Source organism: Ranitomeya imitator, chromosome 1 (genome assembly GCF_032444005.1).
Source record: "Ranitomeya imitator isolate aRanImi1 chromosome 1, aRanImi1.pri, whole genome shotgun sequence".
Classification (NCBI taxonomy): domain Eukaryota; kingdom Metazoa; phylum Chordata; class Amphibia; order Anura; family Dendrobatidae; genus Ranitomeya; species Ranitomeya imitator.
The window spans coordinates 1,045,360,388-1,045,379,407 of record NC_091282.1 but is presented as its reverse complement, the minus strand read 5'-3'; the positions used below and the strand labels follow the sequence as shown (position 1 = coordinate 1,045,379,407).

At 42.7% G+C, this 19,020-nt stretch overlaps 1 protein-coding gene across 1 annotated transcript in view; it reads right to left on the bottom strand.

The window, feature by feature from the left end:
- TMEM131L (transmembrane 131 like) overlaps positions 1-19,020 on the bottom strand; it is a 203,978-nt gene that overhangs the window by 55,687 nt on the left and 129,271 nt on the right. The window contains exons 14-21 of the mRNA XM_069744093.1: positions 16,103-16,261; positions 14,250-14,316; positions 12,750-12,870; positions 12,530-12,665; positions 7,256-7,365; positions 7,075-7,147; positions 5,794-5,921; positions 3,782-3,924 (exon numbers count right to left, since the gene is read on the bottom strand). Coding sequence (XP_069600194.1) covers positions 3,782-3,924; positions 5,794-5,921; positions 7,075-7,147; positions 7,256-7,365; positions 12,530-12,665; positions 12,750-12,870; positions 14,250-14,316; positions 16,103-16,261 — 937 coding nt within the window. The remainder of the gene's footprint in view (positions 1-3,781; positions 3,925-5,793; positions 5,922-7,074; positions 7,148-7,255; positions 7,366-12,529; positions 12,666-12,749; positions 12,871-14,249; positions 14,317-16,102; positions 16,262-19,020) is intronic.

Here is a 19,020-nt window from a genome sequence, read left to right as displayed (position 1 = left end):
TGCCCGATATTTGATATCTATTATGAAGTTTATCATGATGTTTGCATATTTGTAACATTCACTAACAATTATGTATCAATATGAATTTATAATGTATGAATTTGTATAATGATGTTCAATTATCGTTATAACTGATGCACCTTTAATTATGTTGCACATGCACATTTACGCACTAGAGAAAGGTTCACAATATGAATCAAAACTTCACTGCAATAGAAGTCAGCCTTTTTGCCATTTTTCCAAACTGTGTGCTACCTCCTTTATTGCTTACATTGCACATACATACACCTATATACAGTTAGGTCCATATATATTTGGACAGACAACATTTTTCTAATTTTGGTTATAGACATTACCACAATGAATTTTTAACAAAACAATTCAGATGCAGTTGAAGTTCAGACGTTCAGCTTTCATTTGAGGGTATCCACATTAAAATTGGATGAAGGGTTTAGGAGTTTCAGCTCCTTAAAGGGACACTGTCACCTGAATTTGGAGGGAACAATCTTCAGCCATGGAGGTGGGGTTTTTGGATGTTTGATTCACCCTTTCCTTACCCGCTGGCTGCATGCTGGCTGCAATATTGGATTGAAGTTCATTCTCTGTCCTCCATAGTACACGCCTGCGCAAGGCAAGATTGCCTGGTGCAGGCACGTACTACGGAGGACAGAGAATGAACTTCAATCCAATATTGCAGCCAGCGGGTAAGGAAAGGGTGAATCAAACACCCAAAAACCCCGCCTCCATGGCTGAAGATTGTTCCCTCAAAATTCAGGTGACAGTGTCCCTTTAACATGTGCCACTCTGTTTTTAAAGGGGCCAAAAGTAATTGGACAATTGACTCCAAGGCTATTTCATGGACAGGTGTAGGCAATCCCTTCGTTATGTAATTCTCAATTAAGCAGATAAAAAGTCTGGAGTTGATTTGAAGTGCGGTGCTTGTATTTGGAAGGTTTTGCTGTGAAGTAAACATGCGGTCAAAGGAGCTCTCCATGCAGGTGAAACAAGCCATCCTTAACCCCTTCATGACCTTGGGATTTTCCATTTTTCCATGTTCATTTTTCGCTCCCCTCCTTCCCAGAGCCATAACTTTTTTATTTTTCCAGCAATATGGCCATGTGAGGGCTTATTTTTTGCGGGACGAGTTGTACTTTTGAACGACATCATTGATTTTAGCATGTCGTGTACTAGAAAACGGGAAAAAAAATCCAAGTGCGGTGAAATTGCAAGAAAAGTGCAATCCCACACTTGTTTTTTGTTTGGCTTTTTTGCTAGCTTCACTAAATATTAAAACTGACCTGATATTATGATTCTCCAGGTCATTACGAGTTTGTAGACACCAAACATGACTAAGTTACTTTTTATCTAAGTAATGAAAAAAAAGTTCCAAACTTTACTTAAAAAAATTGCGCCATTTTCCGATACCCGTAGCATCTTCATTTTTCGTGATCTGGGGTTGGTTAAGGGTCTTTTTTTTGCGTTCCAAGCTGACGTTTTTATTGATACCACATTTGTGCAGATACGTTCTTCTGATTGCCCGTTATTGCATTTTAATGCAATGTCGCGGCGACCAAAAAACATAGTTCTGGTATTTCGATTTTTTTCTCGCTACGCCGTTTAGCGATCAGGTTAATGCTTTTCTTTATTGATAGATCGGGTGATTCTGAACACGGCGATACCAAATATGTGTAGGTTTTTTTTTTTTAATTGTTTTATTTTGAATGGGGCGAAAGAGGGGTGATTTAAACTTATTTTTTTATTTTTTTCACTTTTTTTTTTTTACTTTTGCCATGTTTCAATAGCCTCCATGGGAGACTAGAAGCTGGCACAACTCGATCGGCACTGCTACATAGCAGCGATCATCAGATCACTGCTATGCAGCAGAAATGCAGGTGTGCTGTGAGCGCCGACCACGGTGGCGCTCACAGCTAGCGGGGATCAGTAACCATAGAGGTCTCAAGGACCTCTATGGTTACAATGCAGAAGCATCGCTGACCCCCGATCATGTGACGGGGGTCGGCGATGCGCGCATTTCCGGCCGCGTGGCCGGAAGCGGTAGTTTAATGCCACTGTCTGCGTTTGACAGCGGCATTTAACCAGTTAATAGCGGCGGGTGAATCACAATTTCACCCGCCGCTATTGTGGGCACATGTCAACTGTTCAAAACAGCTGACATGTCCCGGCTTTGATGCAGGCTCACCGCCGGAGCCCGCATCAAAGCGGGGCTTCTGACCTCGGACGTACTATCCCGTCCGAGGTCAGAAAGGGGTTAAGCTGCGAAAACAGAAAACACACATCCGAGAAATTGCTACAATATTAGGAGTGGCAAAATCTACAGTTTGGTACATCCCGAGAAAGAAAGCACGGGTGAACTCATCAATGCAAAAAGACCTGGGCGCCCACAGAAGACAACAGTGGTGGATGATCGCAGAATAATCTCCATGGTGAAGAGAAACCCCTTCACAACAGCCAACCAAGTGAACAACACTATCTAGGAGGTCGGCGTATCAATATCCAAATCTACCATAAAGAGAAGACTACATGAAAGTAAATACAGAGGGTTCACTGCACAGTGCAAGCCCCTAATAAGCATCAAGAATAAAAAGGCTAGACTGGACTTTGCTAAAAAAAAAAAAAATCTAAAAAAGTCAGCACAGTTCTAGAAGAACATTCTTTGGACAGATGAAACCAAAATCAACCTCTACCAGAATGATGGAAAGAGAAAAGTATGGCGAAGGCGTGGTACAGCTCATGATCCAAAGCATACCACCATCTGTAAAACACTGCGGAGGCAGTGTGGTGGGTTGGGCATGCATGGCTGCCAGTGGCACTGGGTCACTAGTGTTTATTGATGATGTGACACAGGACAGAAGCAGCCGAATGAATTCTGAGGTATTCAGAGCCAGACTGTGTGCTCAGATCCAGCCAAATGCAGCCAAACTGATTGGTCGTCATTTCCTACTACAGATAAACAATGACCCAAAACATAAAGCCAAAGCAACCCAGGAGTTTATTAAAGCAAAGAAGTGGAATATTCTTGAATGGCCAAGTCAGTCACCTGATCTCAACTCAATTGAGCATGCATTTCACTTGTTAAAAGACTAAACTTCAGACAGAAAGGCCCACAAACAAACAGCAACTGAAAACCACCGCAGTGAAGGCCTGGCAGAGCATCAAAAAGGAGGAAACACAGCGTCTGGTGATGTCCATGAGTTCAAGACTTCAGGCAGTCATTGCCAACAAAGGGTTTTCAACCAAGTACTAGAAATGAACATTTTATTTAAAATTATTTAATCTGTCCAATTACTTTTGGTCCCTTTAAAAACAGGGTGGCACATGTTAAGGAGCTGAAACTCCTAAACCCTTCATCCAATTTTAATGTGGAAAATGAAAGCTGAAAGTCTGAACTTCAACTGCATCTGAATTGTTTTGTTTAAAATTCATTGTGGTAATATCTTTAACCAAAAGTAGAAAAAAGTTATCTGTCCAAATATATATGGACCTAACTGTATACACGTATGCATTTTTCTTTTTGCACTTTTTTCTTTTTTTTGGGACATAACGATAGCAAATATTTTTTTTTCCATTCTTTTCAACTGGATGATTGCTGCCACTAAAGAAAAAGAATAGGAGCAAAGAGTACAGAGCAAAAACGGGTTTCCAATACTGCGGACATTTTCATGTTTTGATTCTTTTCAACAGAAATCTGCAATAAATTTTTGTCCACATTAATTTACAGTCACACCATAACATAAGAAATATTTTGGTGAAATAAACTCACGCTGTCTGCAGTCCATCAGGGTGGACTCTGGGACTTTGAATCTGAGAGACCCTCCTATTCCAGGCAGTCTCCCTCCAACGCGCAGCATTTCTCTTGCTCCAACACCCTCTACAGTGACCATGTCCAAAACAGTCAGGTTATTTCTGAAAATAATGAAACGGTAATAAGCAACATCGCACAATAAACTGAAATCTCTGTATCCATGTACTTCATTGTTCAGGTGACAAGAACATCATTCCAATCCCTGAGGACAGAGACCCTCTGTAATTTTCCTTGTACTGTAAGTAATGCTACAGCTTGTTGTTTAAAAGCTATATATATTTTCACACAAATTTTACCTTTAATGTCTATTTGTTTCCTACATATAAAGTAAAACAACTTGCTGAATAGTCAACGCTCATTATTCCGGTTCTTGCGCTGCGTGAGACCCAGAGGCTGTGAACTGCGGCAACCTTCCTGATGTCACAGCAGTCAGGATCTCACGGAGTGCAGCACGGGACCCAGCAGTGGCTGCTGCTCCAGTCTATGGAGCTTCCTTCACTGAAAGGCAATGTCACGAGACCTCCATTCACGGCAGACCATTATTTTTTATTATATATTAAAAAAAAATGGGTGAAAAGTAAATAGTCAGGGACTGATTGTTGCAAATAATTGACTTTCGTGGGTATGTGTTTATTTCTTTTCACTACGGAGTTAGTAATGGGGGTGTCTGACACAAACCTTTTCATTACTAACCCCAGGAGTTGATGTCACAGCCAACTGCTGACATCAACCCCACCTAACCTATCCCATTACCCCGACTGCCACCGCACCAGGGCAATCAGTAAGAGCAGAGGCTAAGTGCCTGAACTGACACATCTAATGGTTGTGCCATTTTTGGGGTGGCTGAGGGCTGGTCTTAGGCTGGGAACAGGCCAATATTCCTGGACCTTTCCAGCCTATTAATATCAGCCAACAGCTGCCTGCTTAGCCTTTGCTGATTATTACAAATAGGGGGGACCTCATGTCAATTTTTTTTTTTTAGATTCCTCCCTTTTTTTTATTACCAGCTGAGGCAAAACAGAAAGCTGTGTGCTGATATTAATAGGCTGGGGAGCTCTATGGATATTGGGCTCTTTCCAGCATAAGGCCAGACCCAAGCTGTCTGCTTTACCTTAGCTGGTTATTAAAAATAAGGGGGACCCCACATCATCTTTCTTTTCCAGCTCAATTAATGTACAGTAAACTACACAAGTATGGCACCAAATATGCATCTCACAGATATCTATCTATTATATAACACCTAAACATCTGTCATTTCTGTTCTGCATTCAATTCCAGTACGTATCACATGTATGGTGCACAGATGGCTCACGGATTGTAGACACGGACACAGATAGCACAAGTACTGATTTTTCCAGCACAGGAGGAGCCTCAATAGTAAAAAGATCTAATGTTACTAATAATAAAAAAATAAAAAAATCATCATATACTCACATTCCGGCTCCTTTCCAGCTCCTCGCGACGCTCCGGTAACCGCTCCATGCAAGCGGCAGGTTCCGGTGGCAAGGATGGTATGCGACAAGGACCTGCCATGACGTCACAGTCATGTGACCGCGACGTCATCACAGGTCCTGCGAGAAAGACCTGCCATGACGTCACAGTCATGTGACCGCGACGTCATCACAAGTCATGCGCCCATACCAACCCTGGGACCGGAAGCTGCCGCGTGCACCGCACACAGGGCCAGGACTTCAACAGAGGGTGAGTATATGTTTATTTTTTATTTTAAGTCTGTATACTACATGGCTCTGTCCGTCGCTATGCAACATACTACGTGGCTGGGCAATATACTACGTGGACTGTGCAATATACTACGTGACTGGGCAATATATTACGTGGACATGCATATTCTAGAATACCCGATGCGTTAAAATCGGGCCACCATCTAGTATGCAATAAGTCTGCATAAGCAAAATTCAAAAAGTCACAATTGCTAACAAACAATGCAATTTTATAAAAAATATACATACCTGATAACTATAAGAGAGATTACTCTCCTGTAGTCTACAGGTGTGAAGACTATACCAACTTGTTGACTTTCCCATGGCTGCAACTGAAATTCAACCACTTCATGAGTGCAGTCATCTCCTTCCTTAAGCTGAAAGTTAAGAAAAAAAATCTAATATATTCAACTCTATAAAACTGTTCACAAAAAGAATATATATATATATATATATATATATATATATATATATATATATATATATATATATATATATATTAAAAAAATCATTAATTGCACCAACACATGCATCAGCTAAATCAGGGCATATGGACATAATGGGTTGGAGTGAATCTTCTCCTTTGCACCACTGCTCGTTAAGAAAGGCTAACTAAAAATAGCACGCTCTCTGGTGGACCCTGCAATTCATATACAATCATTTATGTACCGTATTTTCTGGCATATAAGATGACTTTTTAACCCCTAAAAATCGTCCCAAAAGTCGGGGGTCGTCTTATACGCCGAGTACGGCTGCAGGGAGCGATCCTGGATGGTTCCCAGGGTCTGAAGGAGAGGAGACTCTCCTTCAGGCCCTGGGATCCATATTAATGTAAAAAATAAAGAATAAAAATAAAAAATATGGATATAATCACCCCTCCGACGGACCCTGGCTCTCAGCGGTGCAAGCGTCTGCCTCCGTTCCTAAGAATGCAGTGAGTGAAGGACCTTCGATGACGTCGCGGTCACGTGAGCAGTCGCGTGACCGCGACGTCATCAAAGGTCCTTCACTCATTGCATTCGTAGGAAAGGAAGCAGACGCTTGCACCGCTGAGAGCCAGGGTCCGTCGGAGGGGTGAGTATATCCATATTTTTATTCTTTATTTTTTACATGAATATGGATCCCAGGGCCTGAAGGAGAGTCTCCTCTCCTCCAGACCCTGGGAACCATACGCACCGCACACGTCATATAAGATGATTGGGCGTATAAGATGACCCCCGTCTTATACGGCGGGTATATCCCAAATTCCATATTTTATATGGAAAAGTTGGGGGTCATCTTATACGCCCAGTCGTCTTATACACCAGAAAATACGGTACTTGAATGTAACACCACTTTTAGCTGTTGTAATGCATGTCGAGTAGTTGTTTCTAGGTAGTAAGATCCAAACCCATAGCAATCAAAAATACTTTAATTAAATCACTGGAAATGAGGTAGATTTAATACTTCTTGTCACCTATTTTACTATTGAACTGGGGAGTGTCTGGCTCCAATTTATATGAAACCTTTAAACTGCTGTGAATAACTTACCTCTTGGTGACATTCCTTATGGAGGCTAAACTCTGCGGTAGTAAAGTCAATGATCTGACCGTGTACACCATACCTAGAGAAAAGGAAGAATATAATAAACATCAAAAGTCTGCAACATAAAGAAGAGAATTCAGTGGGCAGATTTACCATGCCTTTCCAATACTACAGCTCATTTTCATACCATTTGCTAAGAAGGCTCAGAGCAGCTTGTGGATTGGGATAATGAGAGAGAGGTAGTAGTTGAACCCAAACTGGAAAGGGAGATGGATTCTTCAGTAATATAGTTTTCATCTAAAACATAAATATGAGTAAATAACTATAAGATCAATAAAGCAGCTCTACTTAATGACCATATTAAGTACATGAACAACTGTTGGACTCAGTTTTGGCTAATTTGGATGTCCATCTCATCTTAAACTATCCTGCGCAGTGCTGATCATCAGTTAATTAATAGTTACAGCAGTTAATGAGACTGTCTACAACTTGGGCAACCCCTTCTTAAAAACCATTCCACCTTGTAGAATAAAAATACCATATACTTCATTGGAAGTGAACCTGGAAATTATAGGCCAGTAAGTCTAACCTCTATTGTTGGTAAAATATTTGAAGGGTTTCTGAGGGATGTTATTCTGGATTATCTCAATGAGAATAACTATTTAACTCCATATCAGCATGGGTTTATGAGAAATCGCTCCTGTCAAACCAATCTAATCAGTTTTTATGAAGAGGTAAGCTATAGACTGGACCACGGTGAGTCATTGGACGTGGTATATCTCGATTTTTCCAAAGCGTTTGATACCGTGCCGCACAAGAGGTTGGTACACAAAATGAGAATGCTTGGTCTGGGGGAAAATGTGTGTAAATGGGTTAGTAACTGGCTTAGTGATAGAAAGCAGAGGGTGGTTATAAATGGTATAGTCTCTAACTGGGTCGCTGTGACCAGTGGGGTACCGCAGGGGTCAGTATTGGGACCTGTTCTCTTCAACATATTCATTAATGATCTGGTAGAAGGTTTACACAGTAAAATATCGATATTTGCAGATGATACAAAACTATGTAAAGCAGTTAATACAAGAGAAGATAGTATTCTGCTACAGATGGATCTGGATAAGTTGGAAACTTGGGCTGAAAGGTGGCAGATGAGGTTTAACAATGATAAATGTAAGGTTATACACATGGGAAGAGGGAATCAATATCACCATTACACACTGAACGGGAAACCACTGGGTAAATCTGACAGGGAGAAGGACTTGGGGATCCTAGTTAATGATAAACTTACCTGGAGCAGCCAGTGCCAGGCAGCAGCTGCCAAGGCAAACAGGATCATGGGGTGCATTAAAAGAGGTCTGGATACACATGATGAGAGCATTATACTGCCTCTGTACAAATCCCTAGTTAGACCGCACATGGAGTACTGTGTCCAGTTTTGGGCACCGGTGCTCAGGAAGGATATAATGGAACTAGAGAGAGTACAAAGGAGGGCAACAAAATTAATAAAGGGGATGGGAAAACTACAATACCCAGATAGATTAGCGAAATTAGGATTATTTAGTCTAGAAAAAAGACGACTGAGGGGCGATCTAATAACCATGTATAAGTATATAAGGGGACAATACAAATATCTCGCTGAGGATCTGTTTATACCAAGGAAGGTGACGGGCACAAGGGGGCATTCTTTGCGTCTGGAGGAGAGAAGGTTTTTCCACCAACATAGAAGAGGATTCTTTACTGTTAGGGCAGTGAGAATCTGGAATTGCTTGCCTGAGGAGGTGGTGATGGCGAACTCAGTCGAGGGGTTCAAGAGAGGCCTGGATGTCTGTAGATGTCTGTATTAGGTTCTGTAGAAGGACGTAGATCTGGGTATTTATTATGATGGAATATAGGCTGAACTGGATGGACAAATGTCTTTTTTCGGCCTTACTAACTATGTTACTATGTTACTATGTTCATTCCCATAACGGCATGGTTTCAGCAATGTCAGTGGTTAGCCTGCCAAGGCTCCCATGGCATGATAATGCCACCTGAGTCCTACAGCCAATCAGCGGCCACTAATGAGCTGCTGTGCCCTCTATTCCTACAGCCAATCACTAGCTACTAATGAGCTGCTGTGCCCTCTATTCCTACAGCCAATCACTAGCTACTAATGAGCTGCTGTGCCCTCTATTCCTACAGCCAATAACTAGCTACTAATGAGCTGCTGTGCTCTCTATTCCTACAGCCAATCACTAGCTAATAATGAGCTGCTGTGCTCTATTCCTACAGCCAATCACTAACTAATAATGAGCTGCTGTGCTCTCTATTCCTACAGCCAACCACTAGCTAATAAGCTGCTGTGCCCTCTATTCCTACAGCCAATCACTAGCTACTACTGAGCTGCTGTGCTCTATTCCTACAGCCAATCACTAGCTACTAATGAGCTGCTGTGTCCTCTATTCCTACAGCAAATCACTAGCTAATAATGAGCTGCTGTGCTCTCTATTCCTACAGTCAATCACTAGCTACTAATCAGCTGCTGTGCCCTCTATTCCTACAGCCAATCACTAGCTACTAATGAGCTGCTGTGCTCTCTATTCCTACAGCCAATCACTAGCTACTAATGAGCTGCTGTGCCCTCTATTCCTACAGCCAATCACTAGCTACTAATGAGCTGCTGTGCTCTCTATTCCTACAGGCAATCACTAGCTACTAATGAGCTGCTGTGCCCTCTATTCCTACAGCCAATCACTAGCTACTAATCAGCTGCTGTGCCCTCTATTCCTACAGCCAATCACTAGCTACTAATGAGCTGCTGTGCTCTCTATTCCTACAGCCAACCACTAGCTAATAAGCTGCAGTACCCTCTATTCCTACAGCCAATCACTAGCTACTATTGAGCTGCTGTGTCCTCTATTCCTACAGCAAATCACTAGCTAATAATGAGCTGCTGTGCTCTCTATTCCTACAGTCAATCACTAGCTACTAATCAGCTGCTGTGCCCTCTATTCCTACAGCCAATCACTAGCTGCTAATGAGCTGCTGTGCTCTCTATTCCTACAGCCAATCACTAGCTACTAATCAGCTGATGTGCCCTCTATTCCTACAGCCAATCACTAGCTACTAATGAGCTGTTGTGCTCTCTATTCCTACAGCCAATCACTAGCTACTAATGAGCTGCTGTGCCCTCTATTCCTGCAGCCAATCACTAGCTACTAATGAGCTGCTGTGCTCTCTATTCCTACAGCCAATCACTAGCTAATAATGAGCTGCTGTGCTCTCTATTCCTACAGCCAATCACTAGCTACTAATGAGCTGCTGTGCCCTCTATTCCTACAGGCAATCACTAGCTACTAATGAGCTGCTGTGCTCTCTATTCCTACAGCCAATCACTAGCTACTAATGAGCTGCTGTGCTCTCTATTCCTACAGCCAATCACTAGCTAATAATGAGCTGCTGTGCTCTATTCCTACAGCCAATCACTAACTAATAATGAGCTGCTGTGCTCTCTATTCCTACAGGCAATCACTAGCTAATAATGAGCTGCTGTGCTCTATTCCTATAGGCAATCACTAGCTACTATTGAGCTGATGTGCTCTCTATTCCTACAGGCACTCACTAGCTACTAATCAGCTGCTGTGCCCTCTATTCCTACAGCCAATCACTAGCTACTAATGAGCTGCTGTGCCCTCTATTCCTACAGCCAATCACTAGCTACTAATGAGCTGCTGTGCTCTCTATTCCTACAGGCAATCACTAGCTACTAATGAGCTGCTGTGCTCTCTATTCCTACAGCCAATCACTAGCTACTAATCAGCTGCTGTGCCCTCTATTCCTACAGCCAATCACTAGCTACTAATGAGCTGCTGTGCTCTCTATTCCTACAGCCAACCACTAGCTAATAAGCTGCTGTGCCCTCTATTCCTACAGCCAATCACTAGCTACTACTGAGCTGCTGTGCTCTATTCCTACAGCCAATCACTAGCTACTAATGAGCTGCTGCGTCCTCTATTCCTACAGCAAATCACTAGCTAATAATGAGCTGCTGTGCTCTCTATTCCTACAGTCAATCACTAGCTACTAATCAGCTGCTGTGCCCTCTATTCCTACAGCCAATCACTAGCTACTAATGAGCTGCTGTGCTCTCTATTCCTACAGCCAATCACTAGCTACTAATGAGCTGCTGTGCCCTCTATTCCTACAGCCAATCACTAGCTACTAATGAGCTGCTGTGCTCTCTATTCCTACAGGCAATCACTAGCTACTAATGAGCTGCTGTGCCCTCTATTCCTACAGCCAATCACTAGCTACTAATCAGCTGCTGTGCCCTCTATTCCTACAGCCAATCACTAGCTACTAATGAGCTGCTGTGCTCTCTATTCCTACAGCCAACCACTAGCTAATAAGCTGCAGTACCCTCTATTCCTACAGCCAATCACTAGCTACTATTGAGCTGCTGTGTCCTCTATTCCTACAGCAAATCACTAGCTAATAATGAGCTGCTGTGCTCTCTATTCCTACAGTCAATCACTAGCTACTAATCAGCTGCTGTGCCCTCTATTCCTACAGCCAATCACTAGCTGCTAATGAGCTGCTGTGCTCTCTATTCCTACAGCCAATCACTAGCTACTAATCAGCTGATGTGCCCTCTATTCCTACAGCCAATCACTAGCTACTAATGAGCTGTTGTGCTCTCTATTCCTACAGCCAATCACTAGCTACTAATGAGCTGCTGTGCCCTCTATTCCTGCAGCCAATCACTAGCTACTAATGAGCTGCTGTGCTCTCTATTCCTACAGCCAATCACTAGCTAATAATGAGCTGCTGTGCTCTCTATTCCTACAGCCAATCACTAGCTACTAATGAGCTGCTGTGCCCTCTATTCCTACAGGCAATCACTAGCTACTAATGAGCTGCTGTGCTCTCTATTCCTACAGCCAATCACTAGCTACTAATGAGCTGCTGTGCCCTCTATTCCTACAGCCAATCACTAGCTACTAATGAGCTGCTGTGCTCTCTATTCCTACAGCCAACCACTAGCTAATAAGCTGCAGTGCCCTCTATTCCTACAGCCAATCACTAGCTACTATTGAGCTGCGTGTCCTCTATTCCTACAGCCAATCACTAGCTAATAATGAGCTGCTGTGCTCTCTATTCCTACAGCCAATCAGCAGCCACTAATGAGCTAATGTGCTCTTGATTCCTTGGAACAAACCTTGGAGAGCCTTGGGAGACCTAGACACTGACATCGCTGGAATGTTTTTATTTAACAAGGAAATAGTACTTAAGAAGGGCGTGTCCTAGTTGTGGACATCCCCTTTTATGCAGTCTAATAAGCAGCATCACGCTGTTACATTTCATTCCTTTTTGTACCCTCGATAGGTCATTTGTTTCTAGTTTCACATTTATCTAAAATCAAGAACTCGTAGTTCAGACAAAGACCCTCAAATATACATCCCGGTATAGTGCAATCACAAGTTACCGAGCTTTTGCTTATCGCTGTTGCAGTAAAATTAACCACAAGACCAGGCTCAGCATTTAATTGTGGCAGGAAGACAAGAGGCTGCTCCACATCCTTCTTGGGTCGTGTAGTGCTAGGATTCTCCAAAGATTTCTTCCTGCGGAGAGAAGACAAGTTCATATTTATACACAGAACTAGGAACAGAACAGCCATCCGACGCTCAGGAGCCTACAAATCATACCTGTACGATTCTTTATCTTGCATCTTCTGGTACTTCTCATAAAGTTCAGTTCCTAACTCGTAATCCACTTTCCAAGCAGATGCCCCTAGGGAGAGACTATGCTGCCAGCGCAAACTCTCCTCTGTTAAATCACAGTCAAAACAAGGAATATCAATATGGGATATAAACATGTAAGGTGAAACGGCAAGATTTTAAAAGGAATATGTCACCAGATTTTTGCCACCTAATCTGAGAGCAGCATGATATAGACACAGACACGGATTCCAGCGATGTGATACTTACTGGAGGCTGCTTGCTGCAGTTTTGAAAAATTCTCTATTTTAACAACAGGCGGTCATCACTAGAAGACTACTAAACCTGCTGCCATTTAGTCCTCCATATTATTGAGCTCTGTATAACCCTACCTCCAACACTGACTGTCAGCTTTCCCTACACACTGGTGTGGGCAGAGAACTGCTAGATCTGAAGCAGATATAACTGCTTGCTAACGGCAAGCAGCCCAGTAAGGGTACCGTCACACAGTGGCACTTTGACCGCTAGGACGGCACGATCCGTGACGTTCCAGCGATATCCTTACGATCTCGCTGTGTCTGACACGCTACTGCGATCAGGGACCCTGCTGAGAATCGTACGTCGTAGCAGATCGTTTGAAACTTTCTTTTGTCGCTGGATCTCCCGCTGACATCGCTGAATCGGCGTGTGTGACGCCAATTCAGCGATGTCTTCACTGGTAACCAGGGTAAACATTGGGTTACTAAGCGCAGGGCCGCGCTTAGTAACCCGATGTTTACCCTGGTTACCAGGGGACTTCGGGATCATTGGTCGCTGGAGAGCTGTCTGTGTGACAGCTCTCCAGCGACCACACAGCGACGCTGCAGCGATCGACATCGTTGTCGTATCGCTGCAGCGTCGTTTCAGTGTGACGGTACCTTAAGGAATCTCGGTCCCTTATGCTGCTCTCATATGGCGGTAGCAAATACCCGGTGACAGATTCCCTTTAACACAAATTTTAGAAAATGTAGAGAAAAACAAACACCTCAAAAAAACCACAAACCTCTACTAATACTTCAGATATTGATCATATGAAGCCCCACACCATATTTTATAAGGATAGAAGCCCTGTGGCTAAGTGATTTGCATCATCACTGCTTTGCAGTGTAGAAGTAATGGGGTCAAATCTCACGAAGTACAAACTCTTCATTGAGTCGCTCTCACCGTGTCTACACGGCTTTTGTCCTCACTCCAAAGATACAGTAGGGTAACTGGCTTTTTATGTAATTGGCCCTACTGCCACGTGTATTAGAACTATATGAGCAGATGGAAATTCAATCTCTTAACTAAGCGGATCTGCAGTTTGCCAGTCTCTAAATTTTACACAGACATAATTTCAGTTCATAGCAGGATGAGGAGGTGCTGGAAACCTGCAGAATAGATGACTAATATAATATAACCTAATACTAAAAACAAATCCTTACAGATATACTTAAAAGTAATATTTACCAGAGGTCAAGTGCCTGATAATAGGGTGAATCCCACATTGTGCCGTACTCATCTGCAAGTTTCCGGTCTGAAATTAAATGTATTATCAAAAAAACATGATAAGTACAGAGCAGATTTTAAGGTCCTTTATGAATAATCTCTCATTCTTAAGGTACCTTCACACATAACGATATCGTTAAGAATATCGTTGCAACGTCACGCTTTTTGTGACGTAGCAACGATCCCGCTAACGATATCTTTATTTGTGACAGCGACCAACGATCAGGCCCCTACTGGGAGATCGTTGGTCGTGGGGAATGATCAGGACCTTTTTTTGGTCGCTGATCACCCCGCTGTCATCGCTGGATCGGCGTGTGTGACGCCGATCCAGCGATGTGTTCACCTGTAACCAGGGTAAATATCGGGTTACTAAGAGCAGGGCCGCGCTTAGTAACCTGATATTTACCCTGGTTACCATTGTAAAAGTAAAAAAAAAAAAAAAAAAAACACTACATACTTACATTCTGATGTCTGTCATGTCCCCCGGCGTCAGCTTCCCTGCACTGTGTCAACGCCGGCCGTAAAGCAGAGCACAGCTGTGACGTCACCGCTCTGCTTTACGGCCGGCGCTTACACAGTGCTGGGAAGCTGACGCCGGGGGACATAACAGACATCGGAATGTAACCAGGGTAAATATCGGGTTACTAAGCGCGGCCCTGCACTTAGTAACCCGATGTTTACCCTGGTTACCCGGGGACTTCGGCATCGTTGAAGACAGTTTCAACGATGCCGAAGTTGTTCCCTGGATCGTTGGTCACTGGAGAGAGCTGTCTGTGTGACAGCTCCCCAGCGACCACACAACGACTTACCAACGATCACGGCGAGGTCGTATCGCTGGTCGTGATCTTTGGTAAATCGTTTAGATCACTGCAGGTAACCAGCTTCAGTGTCCCTGAGCTCTTCCAGTCCTGCAGCGGCAATGCTGCTGCTGCTTCCAGCAATGGAAAGCACACATTCAGATGCTAATGGTCTGATCTATCAATTATCAGGATCCCATCACTCCTGGCAAGCATTAAGCAGTCAGGCTTAATTTCACCTCTACGTTGGGGAATAATTAGCAATCAAATATTTTGCACCTATTGAGTTAACATTAGTAAAGTCTAAGTGGGTGTTATTCAATATTTTTCACTAGGCATGCACTTCTGCCTCCTGTAAGACACTGACCAATCATCAGTAAGCAACTACACAGAAGTGCAGAAGGACATGTGATGTCATCAGGGTCACATGACCTCTGTACTCTGGTACTACCAGGAGGGGTGTGCAGTCTAAATTAGCACTGAAAATATATTACAGAGCACAAAGTTCCGGATATACTAAGTGGAGTTACACACTTCCTCGGTAAAAAAAACCCATATCTAATAACACCCACTTGGACTTAACTAAATTTAAATCATTAGGTGCCAAATATTTGATCGCTAATATATCTGCAAACGCAATGCTTAACCCTTTCACCCTCGGACCTAAAATCCGTTTTTTCCGCCTTTCTTACAAGAGCCATAAATTTTGCATCAAAGGTAGGTACACGGCACATGATGTAAATAAATACGTCATATGTTGTGAAGGGGTTAAAAAAAAAACCTTTTCTTCAGCTCTGCAGCCACAAATATATGAGTAAAAAATTTTAAAAAAATGTAATTGTCCGGGTTTTTTTTTTTGTTCGATTTCTCAGGAAGCTAAAACACTTATTGCAGAATTCTACAAGCAAAGTAGAAGTCAATAAAAGGTTTGCACAGCCAGTAAGCCCGCAGTCTGAAATTGTCCATACACCACAACATCTCATTTATGTATGTAAATCCAGGAGACAAACACCTCACCTTATACACAAGCATCGGTATCTCAAATATAACACCCAAGGACGTGCTCAACATTAGGTTGGTCAAAAAATTCAAGGGAGATTCTTTGGTATGGATTTTCATTGTACATATGTCCCAGCAGCCTGGTGGGATTGGCAGCAGGTGAGTGAAGTTAAGTATCTGCACAATGACAAAGAGAAAATGACTAATGTAAAGGCATTCTACCTTAAAGGGGTCATCAACTACAGGACAAGTTCTTATTAAAGGCCCAAAGTTAGTATAAATAAATATAACAAAGGAAGACTAATTCTTGCTTCTCGGATTGATGACGTTCCTCAAGCCCTGTGTCTTTAGCTGGTCTCCTGACTAACAATGTCACATGACTACTCCAGCCAATCAGCCGCCGCTGCTCTGCTGCAGCAACAAGGGCAAAATGTGAAGGCTGCGGCCAATCTGCAGCTGCTGATTAGATGCAACTGTCACATGAAATTTATGACAGGAGACTAGTCGGGGACACAGCAGCGGAAGAGGAGGAACGGCACCGGTCCAGGAAGTGTAGACTATTTATAAAAATATATGCAGCACCCTGCTGATATTAAGTGTTTCACCAGTATTGGATCAATCCTTAATGTTTATAAAAAAGAAAAGCATCAGTCCTGCGACTTGCCGGCTTCACTGACCAAAGAAGGGTGCTTTCTAGTAAAAACTTCAAGGAGAATGCTAACAGGTAAGCTCAGTCACATATTACAGTCCGTATTTGCCCTAAATCATCATCAGTGAAGCGGTCTTATAGAGGGGGTTGGGTCATAAATGGTGATTATCACCTATCCACAAGATATGATACAGCTTGCTGTTTGCTCTATCACTCACAGATCCCGAGAGCAGGGCTCAGATTCAGTGTGCCACCACTCTATTCCCGCTCTACCGGACTGCAGATGTTAGAGCACAGCGCTCACCTATCTCAAGCAGTTCCTGTTACTATGAATGGAGTGTCAGACACATATGGGAGCATTATACTCTTCAGAGTGGACACTCCAGCGATCTGTTTTTAAGATAAGTGAGGGTCCTAGCAATCAGTAAATTCAAACCTATTTTGAAATCCAGACCCCAGTTCAGAGCGATTTGGCCATTTCCTATAAGGCCTATCGCACATATCTGAACAGATGAGAATAATAGAACATATAAATAAAAAGAACAAATGGTGATGTTCTTCTCACAACAAATGGCATTGTAGGCTATAAATAATGTAAAAATGGATATAGAATGTGTAGCAAGTGGAGAAAGGTTGAACTTGATGGACTCCATTCCTTTTTTCAACCCTTTATAAGAGGTAATATATGTAGGACAGTCTGACAACACAAAATAACTCTTCAAATCAAGCACATTACCTTGGTGCACCCTTGTCTTGGCCAAACCGATCAGTGCACCTTCCCACCTACGGTACTTCCTTTCATTCATCTCCGTCCTCCTCTTTATTGGCTAACAGCTGTGGCTTTACAGAAGCCAGAGAAATGGAGACATGGATGGAAACCAAGTAGATGGGAAGGCGAGGCGCACTGAACCAAATGACCAATCTGACATTTCGGGGTAACAAGATTTTCTTACATAAAATTACCTATTAATGTTACAAATTTTACCAGTAGATACAGATTGGGGTAATTGTGGTAAATTTCTGCGCTGCTGAAGTACTAGAATTCCAGAATTATTAGTACATGTGGCTTTATTATTCCACGCGTTTCACAGGTTCCTGTGGTGTTTCCTGATGAAGGAGTCGAACTCTGAAACACGTAGAATAATTAAGTCACTGGTAGTAATAATTCTTGAATTCTAGTAATTCAGCAGCGCAGAAATTTACCACAATTATCTCAATCTGTCCTTCCTGGACTCGTGCATCTGCTGCAGCGAATCCTTTCAAGGCTTCAACTCAGCTACTTCTGGTGAGTGCAATCTTATGGATTAACCTTTTACCTCAGATAAGACACTATTTGCTCTCTTTCCCTCAACAGTTTTCATACAACTTTACCAGTAGAGATATCTAATTAAAAAAAAAAGTGATAAGAAAATGTATTTTCTTCTGAATGCTTGTCCGGGAGAAGGCAGAACACTCTTTCAGAATAAAAAAAACTACATCCTAAAACAAAGGCATTGCTCTACATCTTTTGCATTTAGGGCATACCAACATCAATTTCTATTTTACATATGTTGTCTGAACCTTTCTTCCATTGTTACTGCAATAAATCATTTGAAAACATATTTAAAATGGATGTCGTCAGTTTTTTTTTATACATTTTCAATGATTCCCCATAGACATAAATTTTTGATAGGCAATCTAATATATAAAGCTGAATGTGTGTATGTGTGTGTGTATGTATGTCCGGGATTGGCATCTGCACCGTCGCAGCTACTGCCACAAAATTTTGCACAGTCACACGACTGGACCCCGAGAGCGTCATAGGCTATGTTGTGAGGTGAAATTTTAACCCCGCACTTTCCAATTCACCAAACAATTTTGCCCCTTTCTACATAATGGGGAAAAAGTGAAAGGAAAAGTGTTGGAGGCAAATTGACAGCTGCCAGATGTGAACAAGGGGGACGTAAAGAGTGAGAGCGATGGCGCCAAAGAGTATATACCGTACAGTTGCTAAGGTGGGGCCCCGACATGGGATACTCACCACACACGGGGATATGAACACACACAAAATGCGCCACACACTACCAGATGCTTGAACACATATTACCCTCAGCACACATTTCACCACACATACACCAGCCTCGCCGCATAAAAGTCGAAACACAAAAGTCGCCGCTCAAAACTCGCCATGCGCAAAACTCACCACATGCAAAAACTAGGCTCACGCAAAACTCGGCACAAGTGCAAAACTCACCTCATGGAAAACTCACCACACGCAAAACTTGCACACGCGCAAAAATTGCCACAT